Here is a 17,369-nt window from a genome sequence, read left to right on the forward strand (position 1 = left end):
CTTTTTATCCAGGGAAGCCTCCACAGTGTTGACACCGTTTTACCCGAGGAACCTGTCTACCCAGCTTTGCCAAAACCCATTCATACATTTCGGTCGAGCAGAGAGGGTTACAAGATGGGTAAAACATCCTGTCCAAAGACGGATCTTCAGTGAAACTAGAGATTATATTGAATGAAAGCCAGATTTGGGTGAGCACTTCATTGATTTGGTTCCAACCAATCAGAGCACAAGGATTTTGAGTGAAATTTGAGTTTTTACAAGGCCACGCCCAGTCTTTTTGTTATAAATCAAATGAACTTGCAGCATCGTTTTCATCAGTCAGCTGGACGGTGAGCAGACTACAACCAACTCCTTCAACTGTCAACCTTGCAACTTATTCCACTGAAAGCCTTTCATCAACTATACGACTAATTCACCATGGAGAAATCAGGATCCCAGGTAAGCTTTCTAAACTGACTTTTAACATCCTCCCACAAAAAAATAAAATGGATCTACAGGGTTATTCTTATCATTCTTCTCATTTTTAAAGCTTTGAAGTTACTTAACTCGTGCATCCCAATTGGATGCAGAAAAATATGTCATAGTACTAAGTAGATTACACATTTTTTTTTTTTTTGCAATCTCATTGCAATCTCTCAAGGAATTTACAACTATCCTCCGATTTCAAACAGCAACAATAACCATTGTTCCTCGCAGCCGTCAACTGAAGACATGATAGATTGACAGATATACTATTGCAACCATAACAATGACCACATTACGACAAGATTGACATTGATAATTATTCTGAATTCTTCTCAGGTGTTTGCGTTTTCAGTGCGCGCATAGTTCATTCTTGTTCATCAGTTTTCACACTCCAAAAACCCGAAACTTTATACAACGCCTACCTTTACAGTACGACAATCCCTCGTCTCTGCCAGCGTACGCCAAGATGGAGGAAGACACGGCGCCACCCAGAGGCTCGCGTTTCGCCTTGTGGAGGATCCCCTGTACCGCTGTACTCATCACAGCTCTTCTTGTAGCCGGTGCCATCACAATCACTGCAGTAGTTCACAAGGGGAGTGCTCACTGTGAGCAACCACCCAACGGTGGTGGCCCGGACAGAACACGTGATCAGATCCTTGATCATAATGCAGTGAGTACATCGTTGGCATACATAGATACTATAATGATTATATATGTATAGATTCATATATCAAGTATTAAAAATGTTCTTGAAACCTCTGCTCCTATGCATACTATTAATAAATAGATGTTATCCTTTCTATGAATATAGCAACTCTACTGCTCTGCTGAAAAGGAAATATTAATGACTACTTAATAATGTAATCACTTACATCGTTAAGATTTTATTTCTTTGTGCTGTTGTTTATAAGAGCTTCTTTTTAAAGGACAAGTTCACCTTCACAAACATAAGGATTGAGAAAATGTAGCAATATTAGTAGAACACATCATTGAAAGTTTGAGGAAAATCGGACAACCCGTTCAAAAGTTATGATTTTTTGAAGTTTTTGTGCAGTAACCGCTGGATGAGAAGACTACTGCAGTGTACAATGTCACATGCGTACAACAATATAAAGAAAATATAAAGAGAACTTCACAAAATTTAATCTTTTGACAAAAGTACTCATTCCCTTGACTCGTTACTGACATCACTGATGTTATGGGTAATAATTATTCCCCCTGCCTTTAGAAAGAGGCAAGTCAAATGCTCTTTTGTTATGTGAAAACAATAAAAATATGTTAAATTTTCTTTACATTTTCTGTTGTACGCATATGACATGACAAGCTGTAGTAGTCTCCTCGTCCAGCAGTTCCAACACAAAAATTAAAAAAATCATAACTTTTGCATCGATTGTCCAATTTTCCTCAAACTTTCACTGATGTGTTCTACTAATATTGCTGCATTCTCTCAATCCTTATGTTTATGAAGGTGAACTTGTCCTTTAAGTTTTGTACGTAGGAGTGGTTTACCCGTAGAATAGACATAGGCAGATGGACAGACAAATAGATAGATAGATAGATAGATAGATAGATAGATAGATCAAAAAATAGATTAATGACCAGCTCATTTACCACAAATTACAAACACTTTAAAGAAAAGATTATATTTTTTCCGCTTGAAGCTGTGATAGTATTTTTTTTATTACGTCTCCAAGAATATCGTAGTATTCAATTAACTTTTCAATTATGCATTTCATTTACCTAATTCGTTAAGGTCTTCATAGATTAGGACATTCTTATTTGCAAATTATCATATTACATGAATCGCATGGAAGTTAAAAATGTAAATTACGATATTTAAAACGAGCTTTGACGGAGACGTAAAAGCTAAAAAAAAAAAAAAAAAATAGGCATAAACTCTGTTAGACTGTAATGCGTATTTTTTCTTTAGCATAAATAATGTCTGCCATGAAATCAACCCTAAAATTAATCAATAAACTACAATTATTCTTATTTGATAGTTCCATTTGAAGAATTTGTTCGCAAAGACCGATAAGTCCATATTTGCCAAAGGGAGATATTTGTGATTAAAGGTCAAGAAAAATAAAGAGAATAATAAGAAAATTTTTGCTTCTTTCGACCATTATTTCAAAAACGTACCGTCTATGTAGTGACCAATATATCATTTTAAAGGTATTATTTTGTACTTTATGACAGAGACCGTATTTCAAAATCTTAAAAAATGGACTTACCGGTTTTTGCGAACAAACTCTTCATTTGTTTATTTCCATGTTGACGTGACTGACAGGATTGTAATAGAGAACATTGTTGCAGATCTTCCTAGGTGATTTCTACTGCACGTTTTAATTCGTGCTTCTGAGTCCTCTATACATGGAGCACGTACAGCATCTGCTCCTGCGTTTCACATTAGACTGCCTTTGAAAAGTGTCAACATATGCGCTGAATCTTCTAACATCTTGACCAAACATGAGCTGCAACACCATGATACAGTAATGTATACAAGTAACCGACTAGTTCACAGAGTCAAGGCCGTGCTTTCTGATCACCTGATTTGCAGTCTAGGAACCTAGAGCTGAGGGGCGGAAACGGAGAGTCTGCCTCTGAAACCATGAACTACAACAGCGCCCTCAACACTGTTCTCATCAACGCTCCTGGTAACTTCAGCGGCAGCTCGCCAGCCACGATCGCCATCGACTTCGATCGGGTGAGTTCGATTTTGTGCTGCTTCCTTTCTGTTTTCATATGATTTTTCCATGACACACAACAATTACATGATAGTGAACATGCAGGTAATGTGTGATATGAATATACGATAAGTTGAAAATACCCAATTCGTTAAATAGTGTTTCTGCACTGACACTCCTAGCATAATCGTATCATAAACATGAAAGGGATTGCTATAGTGCAGCGAACCCTCACCCCCCCCCCCCCCGAAAAACGATTCTTGAAATTCAGAGAATGAACTTACGGAACCTTTTTCTTCGTGTGTAGGTGGGGTGGGGGGGGGAGGCACTGTGGGCAGGCACTGTGGGCAGGGGTCAAAGGTCCAATACCGCCCTTCCTCCTCCCCCTTTGCTTATACGTGAAGAATCTTGGGATTATGATAGAGGTTGGATTGTCAAAATGATTCATCACATGGCTGTGAATAGAGATAATATCTGTGTAAAGCGAAATACTTTCATGACGATATTAAACGAAATAAAATATAGTTCAGTGTGGTTATGTCTGTTACACTTCATTCACCTGTCTTTCTTTTTTTCTGTCGTATTCTTCATGCCAATCAGTTCTCATATCCTCCTTTATTAATATGTATTGTTTTGATATAATATTCTTCCGTCGCTTATACGAGAAAAATCTTGGGAAGTTCTCTTGAAAATATATATAATGATTAGGTGTTGCAAACCTTGTAATCGAGGTTTGATAACCAAAATGATTGATCATAAATAGCTGTGAATAAAGATTATAAATCTGTGTGAGCGAAATACTTTCATGACGATATCAAACGAAATTAAATGTAATTCAGTGTGGTTATGTCTGCTACACTTTAATCACCTTATTTTCTTTCTTTCTATCTTATTCTTCATACTACTCAGTTCTCATATCCTCCTTTATCATGTATTGATTCAAAATGATATTCTTTCCGCAGAATGTGGTGTTTATCAATGTCCACGATCAGAACTCGTGCGTGGGTTTCGCCCTGGGAGACGAAATGGCGGAGGACACGAAAAACCTCATCAGGAGCAAAGATCACAATCAGGTATGCAAATGCCTGCAATTGTGTATGTGTGTGCGTGTGTGTGTGTGTGTGTGTGTGTCTGTGATGGTGCGTGTATGTGCGTGTGGGTGTGTGTCCAGATCAGATTAGTTCTACGTTTCGTTTTCAATACAATAAATAACAAAATTCGACAATATATTATGTTATTAATTATAATTATGAATTGTTTCAACCAGTGCCAACGCATATAAACTACATATTGTTGGGTACAATCGTATTAATCATCACAATTTTTGCACAGCTGCATACAGCGCCAACTCTATGAAGCACATTCTCTACCATCCCCTGTTCCATATCCCTTATTCAGCATGTAGGCATTCTCTCATTCTCTCTTTTTTTCCTTCTTTCCTTCCATTCTTTTCATCTATTCTGGCAAGTTGTGTCATGTTGTTGTGTTTCTTCTGTTTTGTCCCGTCCTGTCGTATATCATAATTATATGTCACAAGACAATAGTGTTTGTAAATATTTAAGTAATTCAAGTTTTATGAGTGGTTCACAATATCCAAGCTTTGCTTTTTAGTGGACCTTTCTATTCATTTTTTTTTAAACTGAAGCATGGCTTTGTACTATGTCCTTTTTTTTTGCCAGTTTGCGCTCTTATGTTTATCGATATCATGATTGCAAAGGGAAATGTTTTTGTTTATGATGCAATACCTGATTTATCTTGTGTTATGTTTTGTTGGAAAAAAGAAGAATCTAAATAAATGAATTTAATTTAATTTAATTTAAAACAAACAAACAAACAAACAAAGACACAAAACGTGTTGGGAGAAAAAATATGGAACAACGTCAAAGTGAAGGTAAACTGTACACAATGAGGAATATTTCGAATTAGTTTAAAGAATGTATTATATATAATATTGTATGAAATTGGAAATGCAGAGGAAACTTCCGTAAGTAGAGCTTATACACTAGGAAAATACCCCCAGATAAATTTATGACGTAAAATAAGACGTATATCTCTATGTCACTATTCACATAGTCAAGAGTAAAATAGCAGTGCAGAGGGTACACAGTGATATGAGTATGTGTGGTGCTGTGATGTATTCTGTAAAAGTGTGTTCAGTGGTACACGACAATTATGTTGATATGATGTGTAAAACAAATTATGATATCATCACCTCAAAGTCGTTATTCGGATCAGATTAGATAAGAACAATAATATTATGACACCTTTCCGGGCAAGCTACTCGGACTTGTTACATGTAGGGATTTTCTAGCAAACCGGACATTCCTGAGGGCGGAAAAGGATTTGTGCGAGTCAGCGCATGTGTCTTACTTGCTGGACGCGTTATACTTGCGAGTATACTATGTGACCTTTGTACCAGTCGCGTGGGGGCTGACAACTCGGTGATGGAATTTCTCTAATGGAATGGCTGAAATCTCACAGAATTTCATTATCTTGGCTGCATACGGGACTGCGAAGTACCTGCGTGGGAATTGCCTGGGAAGTACTACCGCTAAGGGTCTCCTACTGGCGTTCTTCGTGGACCTCTACGGGCATTCCCGCGACTCACCCGGAAAAAGTTTTGGTCATGCTCACAACTTGGCTGCGGTTAAATCGGACTTGCGTGAGCACCTCCGGGCAACTACGCGCTAGATACTGTCAGGTGCGGACCAACTGCAGAGAGCTCCGGGGAGTAAATTTGTTTCCCCGCAAGTCAAGCCGCAGAAGTTCCCCCGTACGGTATGACAAGGCATGAATGAAAAATGCAAACATTCATGTTCGCCCGCTGAAAATCTTCTACGTGCTGGAAAATACCTCCTCGCCACAAGCCCGCGTAGCTTGAAGGCCGTGTCACACCTTTCCGGGCAAGCCTTGCGTGCGACTTGCAAAGAACAATTTTTACTACCCGGACGTCCCCGGAATGAGCTGCACATGACTGTACCTAGCACGTATATCATCCTGTAGTCACCCGGAGGTGTGCACGCAAATCGTTTTACCCGCAACCACGTTGAGGCCGTGTCACACCTTTCAGGGCAAGCTACGCAAGCTTGTTGCGTGTAGGGATTTTCCAGCATACCGGCAATTTCTGAGGGCGAACAAGGATTTGGGCGAGTCAGTACATATGTCTCATTTGCTGGACGCGTTCTACTTAAATTCTACTTGCGGGTTTACTGTGTGACTATTGTACCAGTCGCGTGGGGGCTGACAACTCAGTGAAGGAATTTTTCTGAAGTAATGGCAAAGTCCCACGGAATGTCATTGTCTTGGCTGCATACGGGGACTGCGAAGTACCTTCGTTGGAGTTGCCTGCGAAGTGCTCCCGCTAAGGGCCTCCTACTGGCGTTCTGCGTGGACCTCTCCGAGCATCCCCGCGGCTCACCCGGAAAAAAATTTGGTCAAAACTTGGTTGCGGTTAAATTGGAATTGCGTGAGCACCTCCGGGCAACTACAGGCGAGATACGCGCTATATAGGTACTGCCAGGTGCGGACCAACTGCGGAGATCTCCGGGTAGCGAATTTGTTTCCCTGGAAGTCAAGCCGCAAAACTTCCCCAGATACGGTATGACAAGGCCTAGAGCATGCTCGAAACTTGTTCCGAGTGAATCGTGGGGGTTCGCTCGCAGAGGTAGGACTACACGCAGAACACCAGTAGGAGACCCTTACCGGCAGCACCTTGCAAGTAACTCCAACGCAAGTAGTTCTCAGTATACCCATCAGTCACTCGTAACAGAAAACGGATCCGTTTCAAAGCTCTCACGCAGGTCACACGAAATGCACGCAAGTAGAAGCTAAGTAGCAGGCGTCTAGTAGGTAAGAAACAAGTGCGAAAATTGCAAACATTCTTGCTCGCCCGCGGAAAATCTTCTACGTGCTGGAAACTACCTCCTCGCCACAAGCCCGCGTGGCTTGCCCGGAAAGGTGTGACACGGCCTTATACTTGTAATATGACGAGGGCTGAACGTATGTGTTACGGGAAATGGAGGTTGTCGTGGGGATGTTCTTGTACGCCACGCTGTTTACGTCTATCGCAATTGGCTTTAGAACCATTTATTATTAGCTTGTAGACAGTTTAAAAATGGAAATCTATTTGGAAAATCTAACTGTTTGATGCCTAGGATAATCTCAAATATATCTCATGTGTATTTTTGTGTAGTTAGCCCCCAAAACATGCTGTAGATGTTTCACAAATTTTCACATTTCCTCATTCCGCATGTTGTGTAATTCTAATTTTATTTTGCTGTATGGTTGATTTCCTTGAGCTGAGTCGATTGTGCAGGGAAGATTATATAACATTCTTTTCCATTTTCGTTGACCATTTTTTTTTTTTTTTAGGTCATCGACTTGGTCTCGGACAAGACAGAAACCGGAAACTACCGTGTCACTGGAACGATCCCTGACGGTTACCTCCAGACTGCCAACGGACCTGTCATTCGCGGGATGTGCAGCGGTCGATCCTCTCTGTGGTTGGAGGTGGAAACGGATGAAGTGATGCCAGGGAGGCAGGAGAGAGGAAGATTCTGTGCTTACGTTTGCGCGTATGTGAATGGTTTCAGAGTGTGCTACCGGAGGTGCTGGTAAAGCACCCTCAGTTGAGACATTTCTCTTTGATATTAATTCCTGAGCTAAGAAATACACATTCTTTTTTTTTAATCCAAACCAAACAATAGATAATATTTTCCTTTTTTTTATATATCGAAAAAGGAAACTTAAGTAGATTTTTCTTTGTAGGAAAGTCGTTGAAATCAAAGGCTTAAAGCGTTCTTCAAGAGCGTAAGTGCGTGCTTCGTAAGTTCCTGCGAGATATCATAGGATTATACAGCCAAATAACATTTCAAGATTAGTCAGTAGCTTGTGTTACAGAATTATTTTTTTTTTTGAAGCTATATAAAAAAAAACTGTTTAGCATTTCAACTGAATCTTTTTTACTGTATAATCAACTCAAAGTAGTCGAGTTAGTGCCAATAACCTTTGCTTGTTTTATTCTGGGTTTTTTTTTGCTGAAATTAACCAGAATATGGTTTAATATGTGGCACTGATTATCGACCACCCTACCCCCCCCCCCCCCCGAAAAAAAAAAATGAGATTGAAGTCTCGAATAAATGTGCAATGGCTGGTGTTTGAATTGCCGAAATTGGGTCATGTAATATTATTATCCGTCATACTTATCCGTGATAACTGCACATGAAGGCATTGCCGGTATTTGAGAACAAACCCGTTTATTTTAACGAAATACAAATTTATTGGTATTAAATAAATTCTAAATGAAACCGTATACGGAAAATAGGCCTCCTAATAATTTGCATCAATTTATGATTAGAAACGTTTACAAAGAGATTTGCAATGTGCAATTATGACGTTGCTATAATTGCAGCTTTTCAGGCATTATACCTTTGTGACATGTACAAGTACAAAGCATTTTTCTACCTCTCGGAACCTAGCTTCTACAGGGTTTTATCAAAAAATATAGAAAATGAAGATATTTAAAATGATATACGCATATGCATATCCATATCAACATTTTGTCGTCTAAAATTTTTTCCTCCATTCTGCTTAACCAAATGATATGTATACGTAGATAGGTTTCCTTGACTGCCACGTGTTCAAGCATTTGCTTAAAGTGTCAGTCCTTCTACATAATTTCATAGGTAATTTCTTGCAAATTTTAGTAATACAATATATTCTGCTAATGGAATCAATGAACATATCTATTTTTTTGTCTCCATTGAGTCTATATAGTGATGTTTTTTAAAGTATGAGTAAAATAAATTCTGATTCACGTGTGAAATTATGTTGAAGAAAAAATAAATAAAAACAAAACAAAACAAATATATGGCGATTTTGAAGTTTGAAGTACATCATGTGAGTAGTCCTGAAATGAACTGTCCTGTAGAGTGAAGAGATGGAAATGTGAAAAGTCAAGTGTAAAGGAGGGAGAGTAGAGACGTCTTGTGTTGTGAATCGGTGTGATGTGAAGGTGGAAAGCCATATGGATGGTCCTGATATGACTTGCAATTGATAGTTCTGAGGAGGAGGGGGGGGGGATCACTGAGTGGGGGGCTCTGATAGGAACCGTTTGATTAATTCTTTTGCTATCACGTGCAGTCATGAGAGGGCAGATGAGCGTGTAGAGAGCCCTGAGAGGGACTGTAGGTTTATTCCTTTCTGCAAGTTTAATCTTATAATCATAAAAAATAATATAATGTTCGTCCTATTTTCTTTTTTATTCTAAAGGTTGCTATCTAATTGCCACATTAGTTTAAAACATATTTCGTCACGTTTGCCATTTCATGTACAAAAACAAAATTATGCAAAAACATCAATTTATATCTTTATAATCTGTATTTTTGTTCATGGAAGAGATGAATGTAAAATCATTAGATTTAGGTAGAGATAATGATTTAATTGTGTTGATCTCTTGTGAGTACCCCCCCCCCGTTTGTTTGTTTGTTTGTTTGTTTGTTTTTTCGAGGGGGGTGAGGGGGTAAATGCAATACATCTCATGGTACTCATCGAAATCTATTCAAAGGCATTATTTCAACTGTGCCAAAAGCACTGAAACAATCTGTGCCCAATTTGTTTACTTTGAATATTTTCGTATTTTCAAATAAGCTTGTGCTTCTGCAGACTTCCTGCTATAAATATTGGTGTGTTTAACCAAACCTTATTACTAAAATAATTGTTGTTTTCATTTCACGGATATGTATATAATATGCTCTGTCATTTTCCATCTACGAAGATTAAACAAATGAAAAATGTCATGACATTAATGCTTGTTTATTTGTTAGAAAAACAAACAAACACCCCTTGTGAAAAATCTTCGGGGAAAGTTCAAATACACCTCATTTTGTTTACAATTTCGGGCCAGATTTCGTTGCACGAAAAACACTTTTTTTTTTACCGGAAAAGGGGGGGGGGTACATTTTTTTTTTGTCATTGCACTTTTATGTTTGTCCACAGAAAACCTGTGGGTGTTCCCTTCGGAATTAATGGAGAGCCAATTTTCACATTTTCATATTTTCCTTGAGAATTTCATTGTCAAATTTCTCCCAACAAAGGCTTTGTTTTTTGTTTTTGTTTTGTGCGATCGCTCACTGACCGGCGGCCATCAAGCCAGGGGCTCGACTAATATGATATTTTTCAAAAACTGGTGTGGGTGAAAAGTATTCTATTCATCTGCGGTTGATAGGGTTGGCCCTTGCAAAGAGTGCCTTGTGCCTAGAAAACAGTTTTGAGCTGTGTCAGGAGAAACACACAATTTAACGAACGAAAAGGGACTCGTAACGACATGAGAAATTAATTTGTCTTGTCTTTGTCATGTTTACCATCGTCCAAACTGAGGTACGATCTGCATACGAGCATAAAGAATTTCATAAATTTGAATAACAAAGCAGTACCCGCTGCATGCTATAAGGATTAGAACCAACACTTGCTGTCGGGCGAAAGCTCGGTGGTCTAGTGGAGATGACGCCTGTCCGGTGATCAGGAGGTCGTGGGTTCAAATCCTGCTCGAGTATGTACGCCCATGATTTTTTATCATGGCTACTACTAAAACACTGATCAATTCAGTGCTTATTTACGTCGATGTAGGGCAATTTGTCAATCAGTTGCTACGAGCATAAAGTTTTGCTTTACTTGATCGAAATTCATCTTCAACCAGCTGTCAACCGTTTTGAATAAATAAGCATGCATGACAAATTCTCATTTACACGTGTGTGTTTTAGAACCACAGTCTACTGAACGATTGCATCATGTGATAATGATATTTACATTGCATCCTAACCTCTACAACTCGACCTCACCGCCAATGTATGGGGACTCCATTAACGAACATGAACTAAAGCTTTTAGCCTATTTTAGCATAAATTGAATGTCGGATATCTCTGTCGTGTTCTCCCCCCCCCCCCCCCCCCAATGTCATTTTCATGTGCTTACTTTAATGATGAAACCACCTGTTTTTGTGCTAATTCGAGACAGGAACGAATATCCGCTATTCGCATCTATCATTCTACGTTATGGCTCGAAATTCTTGCCGCACATGGGCAGTGTATTCAATTTCTCCTCTTTGCAAAGATAGGAATTATTCTTTACAAACATGCAAAAACTTACAAATATTGAAGTGAATGAAGTTCATTACTCGCATTTTTCATTGTGTGCGGAAAACGTGTACAGGACGTCGATGTTTGGCATCAGCGAATGACGTGTGTTTTGTCCCTTGCCCCCCCCCCCCTAAAAAAAACCCCCCCCCCCCCCCAAAAAAAAAACACACACTCACACACACACACCACAAAACAAAGCAATGCAAAACCATATAACCAGACCAAGATGTTAAATTGTAGATCTCATGTATTACCGTTTTACAAATTAATGATAATGTATTTTTTTATTTTATTTTTGCCGTACTACAGATACTGAAATATACCCATTAACATTCATCTAAAAATCATTGATGATACAGGATACCAGCTTGACGAGAGAATCAGAGGTGGGGCTGATGAAGGGGAATTTCCCTAGAAAGTCTGTTCTATTGAAATCTGAAACAGGAGAAGTCAAATGATATACAGGTGTGAAACGCATTATCAGTTTGTAAACTACAATGGCTTTTGAAAGACTCTGAGGGCGATATAAAGCGAGACGGTAAAATGTCATCATTGCGACGCAGAGGGCGCCATAGTACGCCGCCCCAGAGAGTGAAGAGAAAGCCGCTTGTCTGTCTTTCTCTCTCTCTCTTGGGCAGTGTGAACTTTAGAAAAGTTTCCGCCCACTCTGCATCCTGATTGGTTGGCACCCGACGAGTATAAAAACAACAATGATTGGAAGAAAAGATGCACTTCATTTGAAGGCCAATGGACGAGACTCAATGGAAACACTATAGACCAATTACCACTACACTGTTGTTGTTTTGTAAGTGTAATACTTGTCACTAATATCATTTTTTTTTTCAAATCTTCCTAACTTAAGAGATCAATGCACGATGATCGATTCTTTTCTGATACCAATGGCCAAATAGAGCTTATCTCATTGCTACACTGGCCAAATCTGTTCTCACGCTCAAAGGTCCGCCATGATTTCTATTCAAAAGACAACAAACTGAAATATGATTTGAAAGTCGTCAACGTTTAAACGAAATCTTGGCAGGTCCTCTTTGTCTGTGGAGTTCAAAAACACTTTCATGACAAAGTTCTGTCAGAGAATCTTTGATTTAGCATTGAGCTTTAGAGGGGAACACCAATCAAATTAGAAGTTAGTCTGAAAAGAAAGAGCAAGATTCTCTAAACACAACAATGAAAATTTGATCAAAATCAGATGAAAATTAAGGAAATTGTGATTTTGTCAAATTTTGCTAATTTGCATGGACAGTTCTTGTTCACAGTCAGTATGAGTGTGCAAATAGTAAATCAAATGCTGTTTCTTCACAATTTAATGTAGACGTTGTACCTAAAATCGTGGATTTTTAAGTTTTTTCGTTCAAACGTAATTATGACCTAGTTCGAAATCCTCATACATCTGACTTATCATTATTTTTTTTTAAGTAACTCAACCAGTAACAACATCATGTTTTAATCTATAGCAGAAAAATTAAATTTTCGTATTGAAGTGATCAGCTCAGTTTATAGAAAAAAACAAGCAAATTTTTCAAATTTCATAGCTTTCTTACTTTCAAGCCGATTTAGCTGTGCTTCTCATATTTCACTCTTTCCTTCTATATGCCAACTTATAACTGCACTAAAAGAGAATTTCCCTTTAACTACAAAAAAAAAAAAACAACTCCTACTTAAAACGCTCTTGACCTTGGTAATTTGTTAGAAGACCAAAATTTGGCCGGAATTTCCCCCGTGTGTACCCGTTTTTCTTCAAGCCATTGTTTATGTCTATCGTTTCCTGTAAATCAGTCTTGACAAGACATTCCAAGAGTTACAGTGTGCTTTCTCATGTAGAATTATCGGAACAGGAATATGACGTCATAATAAACAGTAGAACTGTCAAAAAAACATGCAGCCCGTGCTTGAGATGGAACTTAGTAGCAGAGCCCTGCATAAGTGGCAAGGAGCAGCGCCCTCAACGTTCCAAGGTGTGCTATCGATGCTCGTTATCCGCCGACTTCTCAGTCACACATTTAAACAACAACATGGCATAATGTTTACCATGTTTACCATCAGTAAGTCAGGAGGATGGTTTTGGTGATGAAGGTTAAAATCAGAAGTGAGAAAGTAGATAAACAAGTAGGTAAATAAATGAATAGATGAACAAACGAACAAATACTTGGATCTACACTTCGTGACATTATTTTTTTTTTCAATCGAACAACATCATTCGCATATGACTGAGGTACCTCTGCTTCTCAATTGTGTGCCATCATATTATGAAAAGAAGACTCCTTATTTCCATTTTGAAAATATATATATATTAATTTTGGACACTGGCCTAGGATTAATGATGTCATTTCCTCACAACTTTCTGTAGGGGTTGTGGGTCTATACAAAATTGTATTTTTAATCTTTTTATTTTTATTTTTAACGCAATGACGCCCCAGTTTCAAGTCCTGATACATCTGAATAATCATTATTTCGAAGTTACCCAACTAGTATATAATAAACATTGTGTCTTGAACTTCTGTAGCAGAAAATTGCATTTTCGTCATTTTTTTAAACCTATTCAAAGAAAAATTGTGGCGTGATGACATTATCAGCTCGCTCACTGAAAAATTAGCGTATCTTTAGAATATCATAGTTCAAGTACTAGTAAAGCCGAATTTAGTTGGGCTTGTCATATTTCACTCTTTCCATTCCAACTATAACTTTTAAGACTTTGTGTGCCATGTTTATTTCCTGTCCATTGGTTTGTGTGTTAAATTTGTGATTATTTGGCACATTGGCATGGAACAGGTTAACTGGCCTATAGAATGTTCATCTATAAATAGATCTTCATCAAGACGGACATGAACGCGTTTGACCTTCGTAATGTGGCGGAATGGCAAAATCTGGCGGGATTTTCCCCCAAATACATGTACCTGCTTTCTTCAGGCCATACCAGGATGAATGTCAACCGTTTCCCGTCAGTGAGTCGTGACAAGACATTCCAGAAGTTACAGTGTGCTTCCTCATGCAGGTTGTCGGAACAAAAATGTCATGTCACTTACTTGAAATTTGACCTCCATTGGAAGAAAACACCTTTTCATGTTAAGCCTTTATTGTGAAGGCTTAACGTCAACAATCTAACACTCGTTTGTACAAAATAACTATCAAAATGTCAATAATCACAAACAAAGCAAAGACCATGCTAGTATACAAATGATGCACAGGATAGAGTGCGTTAGTGGAGGCGTATGGCCACTAACGCCACGAAATAATCCTGTGCATCATTTGTTTTATAAAATGGGTCGAAAACTAACAGCATTTTTCACGTACCTTTCTGGGTCAAACCAGTCAGCTACATGTAGCACTCGCTCGAGAGAGTCAAGCACGTCGCACTCGGAAATCCCGCACATGTAAGTACTGTACCATTTGTACGTATAAGAGTACTGTATACGTACGCCACATAATATGTTATGCACACTAAGAAAGGCCGGCCGGCAGCCCGAACTATTATGACAGCGCGTATAGTAGCGCGCGACGCACTTGTAACAACTGATTGAGTGCGCACTGGTACTGCAGTGCAATGGTACTAAAGTAATCAAATCCCACTCATTGCAGCGCTTCCTATTGGCTACGTTCTTGAACCCATTTTATAAAAGGGGATATTGGTTTTTGATATAGTAAAGAGCCTGTACACTGGGAGCAGTTTAACATAAATGTAAACAGAAATATTAAGTCATACAATATAATGTCAATGAATGAAAGCTAAATAGATTTCAAAGTTTATCCATCATTTGGGTTAAAAAAAAAATCTACTGTATTTACAACCCACAGTATATACCTGTATGAGATAATAAGGTAACTGTTACAGTCTTTCAACATGTATGGTTGAGGGGTCTAGATATCGCGCACGAAAATTTGAAATGCTCTTATAATAGAAGTTATTCCATAATCGTACCTGAATTTCTCAATGAATATCACGAAAATGCAGAAAAATCACCTCCCAGAATCTCCTGATGATACGATGACGGAGTAGTGCGCTGTCGCCGTTTGTATGTCGGACTTTTTTTTTATGCGTTCACCTTCTCGGGGTATGTAAAGATCGTGCAGCTGCCCTATGTAGTTTCATACGTGAAAGTGTCTGCCCCTCTCTGCGGCTGAACGTGCTTCGGCTTTCGTAGAATATTATAAACGATCGATCGAACAAAATACGAATTCTATCGGCTACGATCATACGAACGAGACAAGCGAGACGACACGTCTTGGCTACAACATCCTTAAAAAAAGATTTTAAGCTAAGGTAGGTAAATCATAACGTAAAAAATTGGAAATTTAGTGAAAAATTTGTTCCAAAAAATTGGAAATTTAGTGAAAAATTTGTTTGAAATCTAAATTTCTTACCTGCTTCCTTCTCATTTTTAGCGGTTGTCAGGTATGTTTATTCCATGGGCGTATCGGCAAATTTTGCGCTTAGTCTTACGCGTATTAATGCTTGCTATACGCAGTTACGCTATGCGCGATCATTACGTCCCTGCGCGAGACCTAGTACCCTTACTATACAAATAAAAAAATGAAATACATAGACAAGAATGAACTTATACAATATAATACTAAAAAGAAAGGAAGAAAGAAAAGAATACAAGGTATGCCCAGATATAGGATTTAGGCAAGAATCACATAATATTAACAGCTTATGTTATAATGATTGTGGTTACTTTGATAATCTTTCAAAAGTCCGGAGCTAAAGGTTATAAAGGTCTCCAGAAAAAAAGCTCTTCGAATAATTTGTCATGTTTCTTGGAGAGCCCACACCGATGTTTTATTTTCTGAAAATAAAATTTTAAAGATAACTGATATCTATTGATATTGTCTTGGCCAATTTATGTATAAACTTTCTAATAATTTGTTGCCGTCTGTCTTCACAAGCATGTTTGCGAGAAACCGCTCGTTCCATAAATATCCGACTCGTCACTCAGATGAATTCCATCTGCCTTTAACTAGAACTATATGTTTACACAATCTATATTTACATTTGCTGGACCCAAATATTGGAACAACCTTTCTAACAGTTTAAGGACATCTCCAAGTTTAAGTTCTTTTAAGAGTAATCTGAAGAAAAATATTTTGAATAGTTATAAGAATTGTTGATTCTTTATTGGTTGCAAAGAAGTATTCCTTGTATTCTGTTGAAATTACAGCTAAGCGGCTCCATCCATCCACTACCTCTCGTGTCCTATTTTTTTTTTTTGTCTTTTATCTTCAATCCACGCATTAAGCTGATTTCTTCCCCCCCTCTCTCTCTCATACACACACACACACACACACACACACACACTCACACACACACACACACACACACACACTTACTCACACACACACACATACTACTTTGTTTCTCTCCTCTCTTTTCCGGCATGACAGCGACTTAGTGTAGGGATTTGTTCAGGGTTTTTGTTTCGGACAAGTTATTAGGTGAGGTCTTTTTGTCTTAGTTTCTTTGTTTCATCCATTTTCAATGTTTATCAGTCAATCGATCATATAATTTCTTGTATTACGTGTGGGGGGGGGGATGCAGCCTACAAGCTCAGCTTTTTAGCATTCCTCCCCATTTCCAACATTTTCCTATACCTACAAGTTTTCTGTAAATTTATCCTTAACTTTGTATGATGAAATTTATGCACTGTATTCAATTTTTGTAATATATTTATATGTTTTTGTTGGAAATGAAAAATAAATGAATGAATGAAATGAATGAATATGAAGACTTTGAAGATAAAGTTGGGGAATACTGAGGGATGTATCCCTAGGACGGCTTTGAGGTTCTGAACTTTGGTATAATAGCACCAATTAAACAAAGCTTTAACTTTTTATCTCCAGGTCTTTGAGTGCTGAAGAAGCTACAATTCGAACAGCGTGTGAAATTCGTCATCAATCTTATTTTGATTACACAATGCACATACTTTTTCATCATAATTAGAGTCATCTTCCCTTTCCGTTACAACTGGAGGTTGAGTCTTTGCTGGCTTAAATTTGTAACATAAAAAGCATGCTTGAGAGGACGAATCAACAGGCATATTTCCAACTCGAACTTATCTTTAAAAGTTCTATG

The 17,369-nt window shown here is 38.2% G+C and overlaps 1 protein-coding gene across 1 annotated transcript; it reads left to right on the plus strand.

The window, feature by feature from the left end:
• The first annotated feature begins 417 nt into the window (after window positions 1–417).
• LOC140239242 (uncharacterized) lies at window positions 418–7,766 on the plus strand. The gene is made up of 5 exons (XM_072319120.1): window positions 418–438; window positions 896–1,135; window positions 3,023–3,169; window positions 4,112–4,222; window positions 7,521–7,766. The coding sequence occupies exons 1-5, from the start codon at window positions 418–420 to the stop codon at window positions 7,764–7,766; spliced, it is 765 nt and encodes a 254-aa protein (XP_072175221.1).
• The last annotated feature ends 9,603 nt before the right edge of the window (window positions 7,767–17,369 follow it).

This window comes from Diadema setosum, chromosome 15 (assembly GCF_964275005.1).
Source record: "Diadema setosum chromosome 15, eeDiaSeto1, whole genome shotgun sequence".
Lineage (NCBI taxonomy): Eukaryota > Metazoa > Echinodermata > Echinoidea > Diadematoida > Diadematidae > Diadema > Diadema setosum.